The sequence below is a fragment of the Cherax quadricarinatus genome, chromosome 22 (genome assembly GCF_038502225.1).
Source record: "Cherax quadricarinatus isolate ZL_2023a chromosome 22, ASM3850222v1, whole genome shotgun sequence".
NCBI classification, from domain to species: Eukaryota; Metazoa; Arthropoda; class Malacostraca; order Decapoda; family Parastacidae; genus Cherax; species Cherax quadricarinatus.
The window spans coordinates 17,653,745-17,669,095 of record NC_091313.1 but is presented as its reverse complement, the minus strand read 5'-3'; the positions used below and the strand labels follow the sequence as shown (position 1 = coordinate 17,669,095).

General features: G+C 40.6%; 1 protein-coding gene across 1 annotated transcript in view; it reads right to left on the bottom strand.

Moving 5' to 3' along the window:
- The window catches only part of LOC128689847 (vasoactive intestinal polypeptide receptor 1-like), a 205,688-nt gene that overhangs the window by 60,275 nt on the left and 130,062 nt on the right, over positions 1 to 15,351 (bottom strand). The window contains exons 6-8 of the mRNA XM_070087499.1: positions 14,823 to 14,914; positions 11,913 to 12,051; positions 8,624 to 8,780 (exon numbers count right to left, since the gene is read on the bottom strand). Of these exons, the coding sequence (XP_069943600.1) occupies positions 8,624 to 8,780; positions 11,913 to 12,051; positions 14,823 to 14,914 (388 nt within the window). The remainder of the gene's footprint in view (positions 1 to 8,623; positions 8,781 to 11,912; positions 12,052 to 14,822; positions 14,915 to 15,351) is intronic.

The window sequence follows — 15,351 nt, the reverse complement described above, 5'->3', positions numbered from 1 at the left end:
TATATATATATATATATATATTCAACAAATCAGCCGTCTCCCACCTAGGCAGGGTGACCCAAAAAGAAAGAAAATCCCCAAAAAGAAAATACTTTCATCATCATTTCCAGTACTCAAGTCCGGATAAATAAAAAATAACCGGTATCACTGAATCCCTTCAGTAAATATTACCCTGCTCACACTCCAACAGCTCGTCAGTTCCCAAATACCATTCGTCTCCATTCACTCCCATCTAACACGCTCACATATGCTTGCTCGAAGTCCAAGCCCGTCGACCACAAAACCTCCTTTATCCCCTTCCTCCAACCTTTTCGAGGACGACCCCTATCCTGCCTTCCTCCCCCTACTGATTTATACGCTCTCCAAGTCATTCTACTTTGATCCATTCTCTGTAAATGACCAAACCACCTTAGCAACCCCTCTTCAGCCCTCTGACTAATACTTTTAGTACCTCCACACCTCCTAATTCCCACACACAGAATTCTCTGCAAAATATTTACACCACACATTGCTCTTACACATGACATCTACACTGCCTCCAACCGCCTCCTCGTTGCAGCATTTGCAACCCAAGCTTCATACCCATATAAGAGTGTTGGTACCACTATACTTTCGTACATTCCCTTCTTTGCCTCTATGGATAACTTTTTTTGGTCTCCCTAGATACCTCGACGAACCACTCACCATTTTTCCTTCATCAGTTCTATGGTTAACCTCATCCTTCATAAACCCATACATCCATCCGCTGACAAGTCAACTCCAAAAACATCTGAATACATTCATACTCCCTCTCTCCAATGTGATATCAAATTTTTCTTTATCAAAATCACTTGATACCCTCATCACCTTACTCTTATCTATGTTCACTTTCAACTTTCTTCCTTTACACACCCTCCCAAACTCATTTACCAACGTTTGCAACTTTTTTTAGAATCTCCTATAAGCACAGTATCATCAGCAAAAAGTAACTGTGTCACTTCCCATTTTGTATTTGATTCCCCATAATTTAATCCCACCCCTCTCCCCAACACCCTAGCATTACTTCTTTTACAACCCCATCTATAAATATATTAAACAACCATGGTGACATTACACATCCCAGTCTAAGATCTACTTTTACCGGGAAGTAGTCTCCCTCTCTTCTACACACCCTAACCTGAGTCTCACTATCCTCATAAAAACTCTTCACAGCATTTAGTAACTTAACACATATTCCATATACTTGCAACATCTGCCACATTGCTGACTTGATATACACATCCCCTACCCACTCTATAACCTCCTTGCTCATCCGCAATCCTACATTCTGTCTTACCTCTGATTATTTCAATTATAACCCTACCGTACACTTTTCCTAGTATACTCAGTAAACTTATTCCCCTATAATTTTTACAATATCTTTTGTCCCCCTTCCCTTTATATAAAGGAACTATACATACTCTCTGCCAATCCCTAGGTATCTTCCCCTCCTTCACACATTTATTCAACAAAAATACCTACCACTCCAACACTATATCACCACCTCCCTGTTTTTAACATTTATGTCATGATCCCGTCAATTCCAGCTGCTTTACCCCCTTTCATTCTATGTAATGCCTCACGCACCTCCCCCACACTCACATTTTGCTCTTCTTCACTCATAAAAGGTGTTACACCTCCCTGGCCAGTGCATGAAATTACCGCCTTCCTTTCTTCCTCAAAATATTCCCGCCATCTACCCAAAACCTCCAGCTCCCCATCTACAAACTCCCCTACTCTGATTTTAACTAACAAATCCATTCGTTCCCTAGGCTTTCTTAACTTGTTTATCTCACTCCAAAACTTTTTCATAAACGCTTAATATAACCTCCTTTTCACATCCAACCCTTATTTTACTCCACTTATTCCTTTAAATTGTACATTTATATTCCCTCTTTTCCTGCCATAACTTATCCTTCAACATTATTGCTACTCCTTCTTTAGCTCTAGGTCTATTTGAAACCCCTGACCTAATCCCATTTATTTCTCTCCCCTGAAACTCTCCCACCCCTTTCAGCTTTGTTTCACTTAAAGACAGGAAATCCAGCTTCTTCTCATTCATAACATGCACAATCATCTCTTTTTTATAGTTTGCACAACATCCAATCACGTTTAAACATCACATTTTGACGGTTTTCTTCTTTTTAGTAGTCTGTACGGGAAAAGAAGTTACTAGCCCATTGTTCCCGGCATTTTAGTTGACTTTTACAACACGCATGGCATATAGAGGAAAGATTTTTATTCCACTTCCCTATGGATATGAAAGGAAAAGCAATAAGAACAAGAACTATTAAAATAAAATCAAAGAAAAGTCAGAGGAGTGTGTATACATAAACGTGACCTAAGTGTAAGTAGAAGTAGCAAGACGTACCTGAAATCTTGCACGTTGATGAGACAGAAAAAGAAAATCACCAGCAATCCTACCATCATGTAAAACAATTACAGGCTTTCGTTTTACACTCACTTGGCAGGACGGTAGTACCTCCCTGGGTGGTTGCTGTCTACCAACCTACTACACACACACACACACACACACATATATATATATATATATATATATATATATATATTATATATATATTATATATATATATAGGTAGTATATATAGGTAGTAGGTTGGTAGACAGCAACCACCCAGGGAAGTACTACCGTCCTGCCAGATGACTGTGAAACAGAAACCTGTAACTGTTTTGCATGATGGTAGGATTGCTGGTTTCTTTTTCTGTCTCATAAACACGCTAGATAACAGGGATATCTTGCTACTCCTACTTACACTTTGGTCACACTTCACAGACACGCACATGCATATATATATACATACATCTAGGTTTTTCTCCTTTTTCTACATAGCTATTGTTCTTCTTTATTTCTTCTATTGTCCATGGGGAAGTGGAAAAGAATTTTTCCTCCGTAAGCCATGCGTGTCGTATGAGGCGACTAAAATGCCGGGAGCAATGGGCTAGTAACCCCTTCTCCTGTAGACATTTATTAAAAAAGAGAAGAAGAAAAACTTTATAAAACTGGGATGCTTGAATGTGCGTGGATGTAGTGCGGATGACAAGAAACAGATGATTGCTGATGTTATGAATGAAAAGAAGTTGGATGTCCTGGCCCTAAGCGAAACAAAGCTGAAGGGGGTAGGGGAGTTTCAGTGGGGGGAAATAAATGGGATTAAATCTGGAGTATCTCAGAGAGTTAGAGCAAAAGAAGGGGTAGCAGTAATGTTGGATGCGAGAAGTGGGTCATAATAAGCGTGTATGCACCTGGAGAAGAGAGGAATGCAGAGGAGAGAGAGAGAGATTTTGGGAGATGTTAAGTGAATGTATAGGAGCCTTTGAGCCAAGTGAGAGAGTAATTGTGGTAGGGGACCTGAATGCTAAAGTAGGAGAAACTTTTAGAGAGGGTGTGGTAGGTAAGTTTGGGGTTCCAGGTGTAAATGATAATTGGAGCTCTTTGATTGAACTTTGTATAGAAAGGGGTTTAGTTATAGGTAATACATATTTTAAGAAAAAGAGGATAAATAAGTATACAAGATATGATGTAGGACGAAATGACAGTAGTTTGTTGGATTATGTATTGGTAGATAAAAGACTGTTGAGTAGACTTCAGGATGTACATGTTTATAGAGGGGCCACAGATATATCAGATCACTTTCTAGTTGTAGCTACACTGAGAGTAAAAGGTAGATGGGATATAAGGAGAATAGAAGCATCAGGGAAGAGAGAGGTGAAGGTTTATAAACTAAAAGAGGAGGCAGCTAGGGAAAGATATAAACAGCTATTGGAGACCATAGGCAATGGGGTCGAAGAGGTATGGGGTAGGTTTAAAAATGTAGTGTTAGAGTGTTCAGCAGAAGTTTGTGGTTACAGGAAAGTGGGTGCGGGAGGGAAGAGGAGCGATTGGTGGAATGATGATGTAAAGAGAGTAGTAAGGGAGAAAAAGTTAGCATATGAGAAGTTTTTACAAAGTAGAAGTGATGCAAGGAGGGAAGAGTATATGGAGAAAAAGAGAGAGGTTAAGAGAGTGGTGAAGCAATGTAAAAAGAGAGCAAATGAGAGAGTGGGTGAGATGTTATCAACAAATTTTGTTGAAAATAAGAAAAAGTTTTGGAGTGAGATTAGCAAGTTAAGGAAGCCTAGAGAACAAATGGATTTGTTAGTTAAAAATAGGAGAGAAGAGTTATTAAATGGAGAGTTAGAGGTATTGGGAAGATGGAGGGAATATTTTGAGGAATTGTTAAATGTTGATGAAGATAGGGAAGCTGTGATTTCGTGTATAGGGCAAGGAGGAATAACATCTTGTAGGAGTGAGGAAGAGCCAGTTGTGAGTGTGGGGGAAGTTCGTGAGGCAGTAGGTAAAATGAAAGGGGGTAAGGCAGCCGGGATTGATGGGATAAAGATAGAAATGTTAAAAGCAGGTGGGGATATAGTTTTGGAGTGGTTGGTGCTATTATTTAATAAATGTATGGAAGAGGGTAAGGTACCTGGGGATTGGTAGAGAGCATGCATAGTTCCTTTGTATAAAGGCAAAGGGGACAAAAGAGAGTGCAAAAATTATAGGGGGATAAGTCTGTTGAGTATACCTGGTAAAGTGTATGGTAGAGTTATTATTGAAAGAATTAAGAGTAAGACGGAGAATAGGATAGCAGATGAACAAGGAGGCTTTAGGAAAGGTAGGGGGTGTGTGGACCAGGTGTTTACAGTGAAACATATAAGTGAACAGTATTTAGATAAGGCTAAAGAGGTCTTTGTGGCATTTATGGATTTGGAAAAGGCGTATGACAGGGTGGATAGGGGGGCAATGTGGCAGATGTTGCAGGTGTATGGTGTAGGAGGTAGGTTACTGAAAGCAGTGAAGTGTTTTTACGAGGATAGTGAGGCTCAAGTTAGAGTATGTAGGAAAGAGGGAAATTATTTCCCAGTAAAAGTAGGCCTTAGACAAGGATGTGTGATGTCACCGTCGTTGTTTAATATTTTTATGGATGGGGTTGTAAGAGAAGTAAATGCGAGGGTCTTGACAAGAGGCGTGGAGTTAAAACATAAAGAATCACACACAAAGTGGGAGTTGTCACAGCTGCTCTTTTCTGATGACACTGTGCTCTTGGGAGATTCTGAAGAGAAGTTGCAGAGATTGGTGGATGAATTTGGTAGGGTGTGCAAAAGAAGAAAATTAAAAGTGAATACAGGAAAGAGTAAGGTTATGAGGATAACAAAAATATTAGGTGATGAAAGATTGAATATCAGATTGGAGGGAGAGAGTATGGAGGAGGTGAATGTATTCAGATATTTGGGAGTGGACGTGTCAGCGGATGGGTCTATGAAGGATGAGGTGAATCATAGAATTGATGAGGGGAAAAGGGTGAGTGGTGCACTTAGGAGTCTGTGGAGACAAAGAACTTTGTCCTTGGAGGCAAAGAGGGGAATGTATGAGAGTATAGTTTTACCAACGCTCTTATATGGGTGTGAAGCATGGGTGATGAATGTTGCAGCGAGGAGAAGGCTGGAGGCAGTGGAGATGTCATGTCTGAGGGCAATGTGTGGTGTGAATATAATGCAGAGAATTCGTAGTTTGGAAGTTAGGAGGAGGTGCGGGATTACCAAAACTGTTGTCCAGAGGGCTGAGGAAAGGTTGTTGAGGGGGTTCGGACATGTAGAGAGAATGGAACGAAACAGAATGTCTTCAAGAGTGTATCAGTCTGTAGTGGAAGGAAGGCGGGGTAGGGGTCGGCCTAGGAAAGGTTGGAGGGAGGGGGTAAAGGAGGTTTTGTGTGCGAGGGGCTTGGACTTCCAGCAGGCATGCGTGAGCATGTTTGATAGGAGTGAATGGAGACGAATGGTTTTTAATACTTGACGTGCTGTTGGAGTGTGAGCAAAGTAACATTTATGAAGGGGTTCAGGGAAACCGGCAGGCCGGACTTGAGTCCTGGAGATGGGAAGTACAGTGCCTGCACTCTGAAGGAGGGGTGTTAATGTTGCAGTTTAAAAACTGTAGTGTAAAGCACCCTTCTGGCAAGACAGTGATGGAGTGAATGATGGTGAAAGTTTTTCTTTTTCGGGCCACCCTGCCTTGGTGGGAATCGGCCAGTGTGATAATAAAAAAATAATATATATATATATATATGTCGTGCCGAATAGGCAGAACTTGCGATCTTGGCTTAAATAGCAACGCTCATCTTGCCGTATAGGACAAGTGAAAATTTGTGTATGCAATAATTTCACCAAAATCATTCTGAACCTAACGAAAAAAATATATTTCATTGTGTTTTTTTAGTATTTAATTATTGTAAACAAATCTAAAATATATTTAGTTGAGTTAGGCTAAATTAAATTGCGCTTATTATAATAAGGTTAGGTAAGTTTTCTAAGTTCCTTTTGGTGCAAAATTATAAATTTTTACATCAACATTAATGAAAAAAATATATCTTTAAACGTATAAGAGAAAATTTTAGAAAGGACTTAATTTCAAATGAGTTCTTGCTAATTGACCAGTTTTATATATTCGGCACGACATATATATATATATATATATATATATATATATATATATATATATATATATATATATATATATATATATATATATATATATATATATATATGTATATATATATATATATATATATATATATATATATATATATATATATATATATATATATATATATATATATATATATATATAAGGTGAGTATGTGTGCGTATGTCTGTGTGTGTGTGACTGATGTTAACAAAAGCTAGTCCATTTATTTAACATGATATATAATTGTGTTTACTGCTTTGGTATAATTATTTAGCAATTACGATTACATTTTTAAATAAAACAAAAGATAAATGAGTGTTTTTGTTTGCAGAGGGAACACACCACCAGCCCTGCTCTAACAAACACACTACCAGCCCTGCTCTAACGAACACACCACCAGCCCTGCTCTAACAAACTCATCACCAGCCCTGCTCTAACAAACACACCACCAGCCCTGCTCTAACGAACACACCACCAGCCCTGCTCTAACAAACACACCACCAGCCCTGCTCTACCAAACTCATCACCAGCCCTGCTCTAACAAACACACCACCAGCCCTGCTCTAACGAACACACCACCAGCCCTGCTCTAACGAACACACCACCAGCCCTGCTCTAACAAACACAGCACCAGCCCTGCTCTAACAAACACACCACCAGCTCTGCTCTAACAAACACACCACCAGCCCTGCTCTAACAAACTCTCCACCAGCCCTGCTCAAACAAACACACTACCAGCCCTTCTCTAACAAACACACCACCAGCCCTACTCTAACAAACTTACCACCAGCCCTGCTCTAACAAACACACCACCAGCCCTGCTCTAACAAACACACCACCAGCCCTGCTCTAACAAACACACTACCAGCCCTTCTATAACAAACACACCACCAGCCCTGCTCTAACAAACTCACCACCAGCCCTGCTCTAACAAACACACCACCAGCCATGCTGGAACAAACACACTGCCAGCCATGCTGGAACAAACACACTGCCAGCCATGCTGGAACAAACACACTACTAGCCATGCTAGCACACTCACACTGGCAGCCATGATGGAACAAACACACTGCCAGCCATGCTGGAACAAACACACTACTAGCCATGCTAGCACACTCACACTGGCAGCCATGATGGAACAAACACACTACCAGTTATGTTAGAACAAACACACTACCAGCCTTGCTAGAACAAATGAACTACCAGCCATGATGGAACAAACACACTACCAGCCTTGTTAGAACAAATACACTACCAGCCATGGTGGAACAAACACACTACCAGCCATGCTAGAACAAATACACTACCGACCCTGCTGGAACAAACACACTAAGAACCATGCTAGAACTGACACAGTTCCTGCAATGCTGGAACAAGGACTTGATACAGTGTTTTCAGGATTTATTTCCCCCTTCTTCAAATCCGCGAAACCAATTTTTTTTGCACTATCACAAAAATTCTTCAAAACTTTGCAGAATGTGAGGCCGTTGCTAAACAGCTGCAACAGTGCAAGACTATTAAAACTCTCGCCCGTGTGTTAACACTGACAGATAGTTCGAGGAAACAGTATATATTTATCAGAGACTTTTTCCAGCTTGCTCGCCTTTCTTAAATCAATTTTCCCGTCTTCTGAGAAAAAGGACAAGTTTTGAAGAAAGTTAGGGAATTCTATCAGGGTCATTTGTCTTGGCTGTGCTGTCCGGAACTGTAAATGATGACCCGTGCGAGGGTACAGAGGTCATGCTTACGTTGTATTCAGGTTCGGTACTACTTCAAGGGCCTTCAAGGGACTTCAAGAGCCTTCAAGATCCTTCAAGGATCTTCAAGAATATTTACGAACCTTCAAGGGCCTTAAGGACCTTCGAAAACGTTCAAGAATTTTCAAGGGCCTTCTGAAGTCTTCAAATTCCTTTAGGACCTTCAAGGACGTTCAAAGACCTCTAATGACCTTTAAGGTCCTTCAGGACACTGCTTGTATTGAGGCATCACTAACATTTATGCTAAGACAAAGACACAGTTATGAAGAACGTGAAGAGCGTTTTGGAAAACGTTTCGCCCTCGAAGAAAGCACGGGAGGTAACTTACCCCAGCCCAGGACGATGTAGAGTGTGATGGCAGAGTTATCAGTGAAGAGGGCCAGGAAGATGAGGTTGTGGAGGTAGAGTCCTTCCATCAGTATCCAGGCGTAGTTGGCTAGGATGAAGTACTGCCACGTGCCCGTGAATACCCTGCAAGCCCACGTCTGCAGCAGTAAGAGAGAGGTGTTTTGCGGTGGGAGTGGTAATTTAAGAGAGAGAGAGAGAGAGAGAGAGAGAGAGAGAGAGAGAGAGAGAGAGAGAGAGAGAGAGAGAGAGAGAGAGAGAGAGAGAGAGAGAGAGAGAGAGAGAGAGAGAGAGAGAAATACACTAGAGTATTTGATGAAAAAAGTAATAATTTCTGATCATTGTGGAGAATATGTCTGCTGATAACACTAAATTGCTACTGCTCTCCGAACAAAGGTAGCCAAAGTTAAAAAGCAAAAGGCACTATCATCTTTTTTTTCTGGGCCAGCTGCGTGCAGGACAAAAATATACTTGATACCCCACAACGATGCACTCAAAGCAAAGGTGGAACGTTAAGGTTAGTTTTATTAATGCTGCTGTTACTATAAATACTACCACCAGTTAACCCTGTTACCTCGGTTAAAGAATTATAATTATAATTTTTAAAGGAATGGTTCGGTAAGCCAACGGAAGACCTCTGTTAGATGACCAAAAACTCCAGCTACGGGTCACAATATGACTAAAACCCGCGTCAAGAAGCACTTATCCTGTTTCCTGACAAACCTTACCTTACCTAACCTACCTTGATTAGTGCAACAATGTTCGTACAATAACCACCCTTTCGCAATGCTCTGAACTCGTTTCTTTATAAACTATCAAGATTTTTTATTATATTCTTGGGGTAGCGTTAAGCTCTTAGTGGTTATACCGCGCCTGGGGTGTGGTAAAGAGCTCTAGATATTAGTTAAGAGCTTACGATCTCTTAACTAGCATCTAGGCAGTCATTTGCGGAGAGTTGCAGGTGAATAAGAAGGCAGGCTAGAAAACAGGATGATCATGGGATGGACATGCAGAATTATTAAGGCGTTCGAAAACAAGTGACAAATCCGTATGGATGATACAACGGATCAAAATGTAAGATCGAGATCCAGGGTAAGACCGAGATCAACTGTCGTGAAGATAATGTGGAAGAAGACGAGGAGATGCAACATCAGTCTTATAAATTACCACATAATGTCCAGTATGCTGTCACCTCTTCCACTCCATCCTAGGAAAAGTTGTGTGCTAAGCAAGGATGGATCACTGAGTGTCAGTGTGGTCTATCCTCACCACTGTAGGATCATTGTGGTCTATCCTCACCACTGTAGGATCACTGTGGTCTATCCTCACCACTGGAGGATCACTGTGGTCTATCCTCACCACTGTAGGATCACTGTGGTCTATCCTCACCACTGTAGGATCATTGTGGTCTATCCTCACCACTGGAGGATCACTGTGGTCTATCCTCACCACTGTAGGATCACTGTGGTCTATCCTCACCACTGTAGGATCATTGTGGTCTATCCTCACCACTGGAGGATCACTGTGGTCTATCCTCACCACTGTAGGATCACTGTGGTCTATCCTCACCACTGTAGGATCATTGTGGTCTATCCTCACCACTGTAGGATCACTGTGGTCTATTCTCACCACTGTAGGATCACTGTGGTCTATCCTCACCACTGGAGGATCACTGTGGTCTATCCTCACAACTGTAGGATCACTGTGGTCTATCCTCACCACTGTAGGATCATTGTGGTCTATCCTCACCACTGTAGGATCATTGTGGTCTATCCTCATCAATGGAGGATCATTGGGGTCTATTCTCACCACTGTAGGATCACTGTGGTCTATCCTCACCACTGTAGGATCACTGTGATATATCCTCACCACTGTAGGATCATTGTGGTCTATCCTCACCACTGTAGGATCATTGTGGTCTATCCTCACCACTATAGGATCATTGTGGTCTATCCTCACCACTGTAGGATCATTGTGGTCTATCCTCACCACTGTAGGATCATTGTGGTCTATCCTCACCACTGTAGGATCATTGTGATCTATCTTCACCACTGCAGGATCATTGTGATCTATCCTCACCACTGTAGGATCACTGGAGTCTATCCTCACCACTGTAGGATCACTGGAGTCTATCCTCACCACTGTAGGATCACTGGAGTCTATCCTCACCACTGTAGGATCACTGGGGTCTATCCTCACTACTGTAGGATCACTGGGGTCTATCCTCACCACTGTAGGACCACTGGGGTCTATCCTCACCACTGTAGGACCACTGGCGTCTATCTTCACCAGTGTACGTTACTGAATCACCCTGAAGACGAAGCAGGTGAAAGCTCAAGCCTCTACCTCACCTTGCATCAAACAACCTACACGGGTTTAGCGCTTTGCGTGAAGCATAAGGATACTACTGAGGCACATATAGAGAGCCCTCCATAACAACAGCTTCAATGGACACGGAAAACCAGCGATTATCAGACGTAGGGTCGAGCCTCCATTACTTCGTGTACTGAATGACCCTCGCGCGTATAGCAATTCGCTGTTAAAGTTCAAATGTTATTTTTTCCTTCACATTCTCTCTCCCTTGAATACCGCCTCTCTCTCTCTCTCTCTCTCTCTCTCTCTCTCTCTCTCTCTCTCTCTCTTTCTTTCTCTCTCTCTCTTGTTTGGTTCTTTTGCAATGCTGCGTCGCTCCAACCCTGTTCACGAGACCACTTAGTCCTGCCGGTAAGCTAAAGGTCACTGTGCCTGCCTCCGTTATAGGACTACCCTGTTTGTGTTAATGTTTATTTATATACTTATATCGTGCAACGCAGTGAGTGGTGGAGGCTCGATCCTCCGCTTGCTAAGCGAAGAGAATAACACAGTTGTAAATTGATATGGCGGTGCCCTTGGTCTGACCCAAAATGAAGAATTGCTCAGGTGATGGTCAATTAGAGGATCTAATGTTGCTCGGTGCGAGTTAGACATGATATGTCTTCGTCAGACAGACACTATCGTTTTATGATGTCTTATGACGTTTCGTCAACAAAGATTTTCAAGTTCTGAACATGTCTTATTCTTGAACTTGTCGGTATTGTAAATCATTAATATAATGATACCACCTTCTTACGGTACCGCATGCCAGCGGTAGCTTCTTGTCATGGCCCCTGGCACTGCTGAACAGATATGACAAGAACAAGAGCCAGATAATTTCCTAATAAACGACGTAATAACCAAAACAAAAAATATTTACCTCCGTGCCTCTACTCAGTCACTCCCTAAGTAGTACTCACACTTTTCTCCATGTATGTCTCCGGAGACTCCAGGGTTAGGAGACCGTGCTGCTTATCCCTGGCCAGAGCCCCGACGGCCCTGCAGATGAAGGAGAGGAAGAGGTGCATGTGCAGTGTGTTCCTGGGACAGCGCAGCCTCCTGAGGGACACGCCAGACCTGTGTTAGTGATATGTGTTTTGCATTTCGTGTTATGTGGCATTCTTCGGCAATATTTAAGATACTATGACTTGGTACAGGATAACTGGCATGTGCGTGTTATTATGGGTATACTGGACAGTATTGTGCTAGATGTTTGTTACAGTCAGTCTACTGATTTGCTGGGTTTAAATTCTTGCCGATACACAAGGATTACTAAGGCTGTCAACTGTACATCACCCATGAAGGATGCTCTGAACCTTAACTCAATGATTAAAGTATTCATACCATATACATGCTGAGATATACATCCTCCAAAATATACAGTTTATACACTCATGCTCTTATTGTATATACGTCAAGAAAAATATACTCATCAGATTAAATAGAATGTGTACAGTCAGTATACCGTAAAGCGTTAATACCGTAAAGCGTTAATGACGAAAATATGGCAACGAAATTTTACGAGGATAATTTAAAACTTAAAGTAATTTGACATAATGAACAACGAATAATATGGAAATGATATATTGTATTTGCTCTAAGTGTTATATTAGGCTTCATATTATTGTGCTATATTTTCAAGATATCAGAATAATTAGCGATGCTCCCAAGTTTAAATTTGTGTGACTTTTATGTACGACTTCGAAAAAAGACCATAAAAACTAATTAACCATGAATGAATATTTAATGAGCCGTAAAACGAAATTCTAAATTATCTCCTTCAGTGGCAAGAATAACGTAAATAAACTACATGAAAACATCAGTTTAATGTAATCAGGAATTATATTATCTTGGAATATAACATTTTTCTAAAAATAAAGATTTACCAGTATAATAATATTAATAATGATTTTTGATGTCGATAATTAATATGTAATGGATATGAAGTTGCATAACATCGTGTGATCTTGTAGTTATAGACAAACAAGGTTTAAGACAAATAATATCAACTGTGAATCGTGTGTTTCATTAATTTTCATAAACTAAACTTCTGTTGTTTAAGAAAGACGATAATGACTTTGTTAACAATTTCACAATTGCACTAAACACACTCAAAATATAAAAAAAAATCAATACAATAGAAAGAGGCATATATTAATTAAGTGATGGGATTTTCATAATTAATCTAGTTAAATATGAGAAAATATATATATTGAATTTTTCATGCACTGGACTCCAAATATCCTTAAATTCACGTTCAATCTACTATTTCACTATTTTCCCCAACCTAATGTACACTCTGTGGCCTACCTGGGTCGGTGTTGATCCAGCGTCTGTGAGGTCACCGGATCGATCCCCAGTATTAGCTTAAGCAATTTGTTCCCGGTTACTCTTCGCCTTTCATCCCCCATATCGATCTTACTCTTCAAGTAGCAACGTTAGTTTAGCATATTGTAAAAGGAATTATTGCTTTCACAGTTCTAGTTTTTTTTTTAATTCTGGGCAACTCTTTTAAACCTATAAGCTCTGACCAGGCCTTCATGTGGTCTTTCAATAAAAACTTTTGGTAAGCGACTACCACAGCCTGAATCTCAAACAGTTGGACTACCATATGGAAGGTTCTGAAATCGGTTTCCAGCCCGGACGAGAAGAGGATGTGTGGCTCTCTTTACACCAAATACCCATGTTCAGAATCTAAGACGATAATGATTTTGTTAACAATTTCACAGTTGCACTAAACACACTCAAAATATAAAAAAAATCATTACAATAGAAAGAAGCACATATTAATTAACTGATGGGATTTTCATAATTAATCTAGTTAAATATAAGAAAACACATATATTAAATTTTTCATGCACTGGACTCCAAATATCTAGTATGTACAAGATTTTTTACACCTGCTGTCCATGTTCACTTAGATTATGTAAAAGTTTCTTAACATCTGCTGCTGATATTTAGGTAGCAGTAAACAGGGAGATGGTATACTTTATATTAAGCTGAGGTTTAAAATGAGATTAAGACTGTGAAATGAACTGCGTAAAAAACATTTTTATTTTCAATCTTGAATAAAGATATGTATGTCGTAAATCAGTAAATACAGACTTATGTCAATTTCTAAATAATTTGTCGGTAAATTAAAAATACAGTAAAATGAAATTAGACGACAAACCAGCGTACATCAGTGACAACTCGGGCAATGTAACCTAAATCAGGAAAAAAATTATGTAATCTACACCTGTGCTGGCAGTGTTTTGAGAAGGTGGATTACCAGGAATTTGGCGTGAGAGAGTTAAAACTCTCTCACTGCGAAATCAGTTGAGAGAAGTCTCGCTAAAACCAGTGACCAGTAACTTAGGAAACCCCAGCTAGGTAGACCCTGATTGTTGCCTGAAGTATCTGCAACTGTCGCCATGCTGCCCTTTGGAGATCGCAAGCAGAAAGTATGAGATATAATTATTACACAATAATTCTACATTAACTGCCAAGCTGCATTGCACTGCAACTCATGAAGCAGTAAAAGCCTGCGGATCATTCAGGCTCAATCCTCCATCCTCTAATAGAAAACCATTAATTGCAAATAGAATAAATTATGCATGTGGACGATTTTGACAGATAAATATCCATATATATCACTGACAATACGTGTCTATAATACACAACGCCAAATGAAAAAAATACAGAGTATAAGCAAACAAATGTAATACAGAACCACAAACAGTGACAATTCTTTCATGCCAGTAATAAAATAAAAGTATGCAACGATGAACACTGTTTCGACAAGATGTAGTAAGGTGGAAAAATCTACAACTGGCGGGTATAATACTCACTTGATACAGGCGAGGACGGTGAACGCTACCACCAGGGTGACCAGAGACACGCTGTAGCCCACGTACGATACCACACGAACCACGGGAACCCACTGATGTGCGGGAGTGCATGATAGAGTACATGGGAGTACTTGTGAAGGACAGATAGCAGAGGACTTCCGTGTCCACAATGATGCTGTCTGCTGAGAGGAACTACCTACCTCTACCAAGATTAAGGACTATCGTGCAGTTCTAGATGTGTGAGTCAAGGATAGAAAAGTAAAAGGACCTCTCCTCTCTCTCCATTCCTTCCGGTCACTGCTGGCATTAAAATAACAGAAATATGACAAGGAATTTACAGAAGAGAGAGAGAGAGAGAGAGAGAGAGAGAGAGAGAGAGAGAGAGAGAGAGAGAGAGAGAGAGAGAGAGAGAGAGAGAGAGAGAGAGAGAGAGAGAGGGAGGGAGGGAGGGAGGGAAGGAGGGGGCTCAGATATGTAGCCACGATTCTGAGAAAGAGTGGGGAAAGTTTCAAGAGGGGAACGTCCTGGG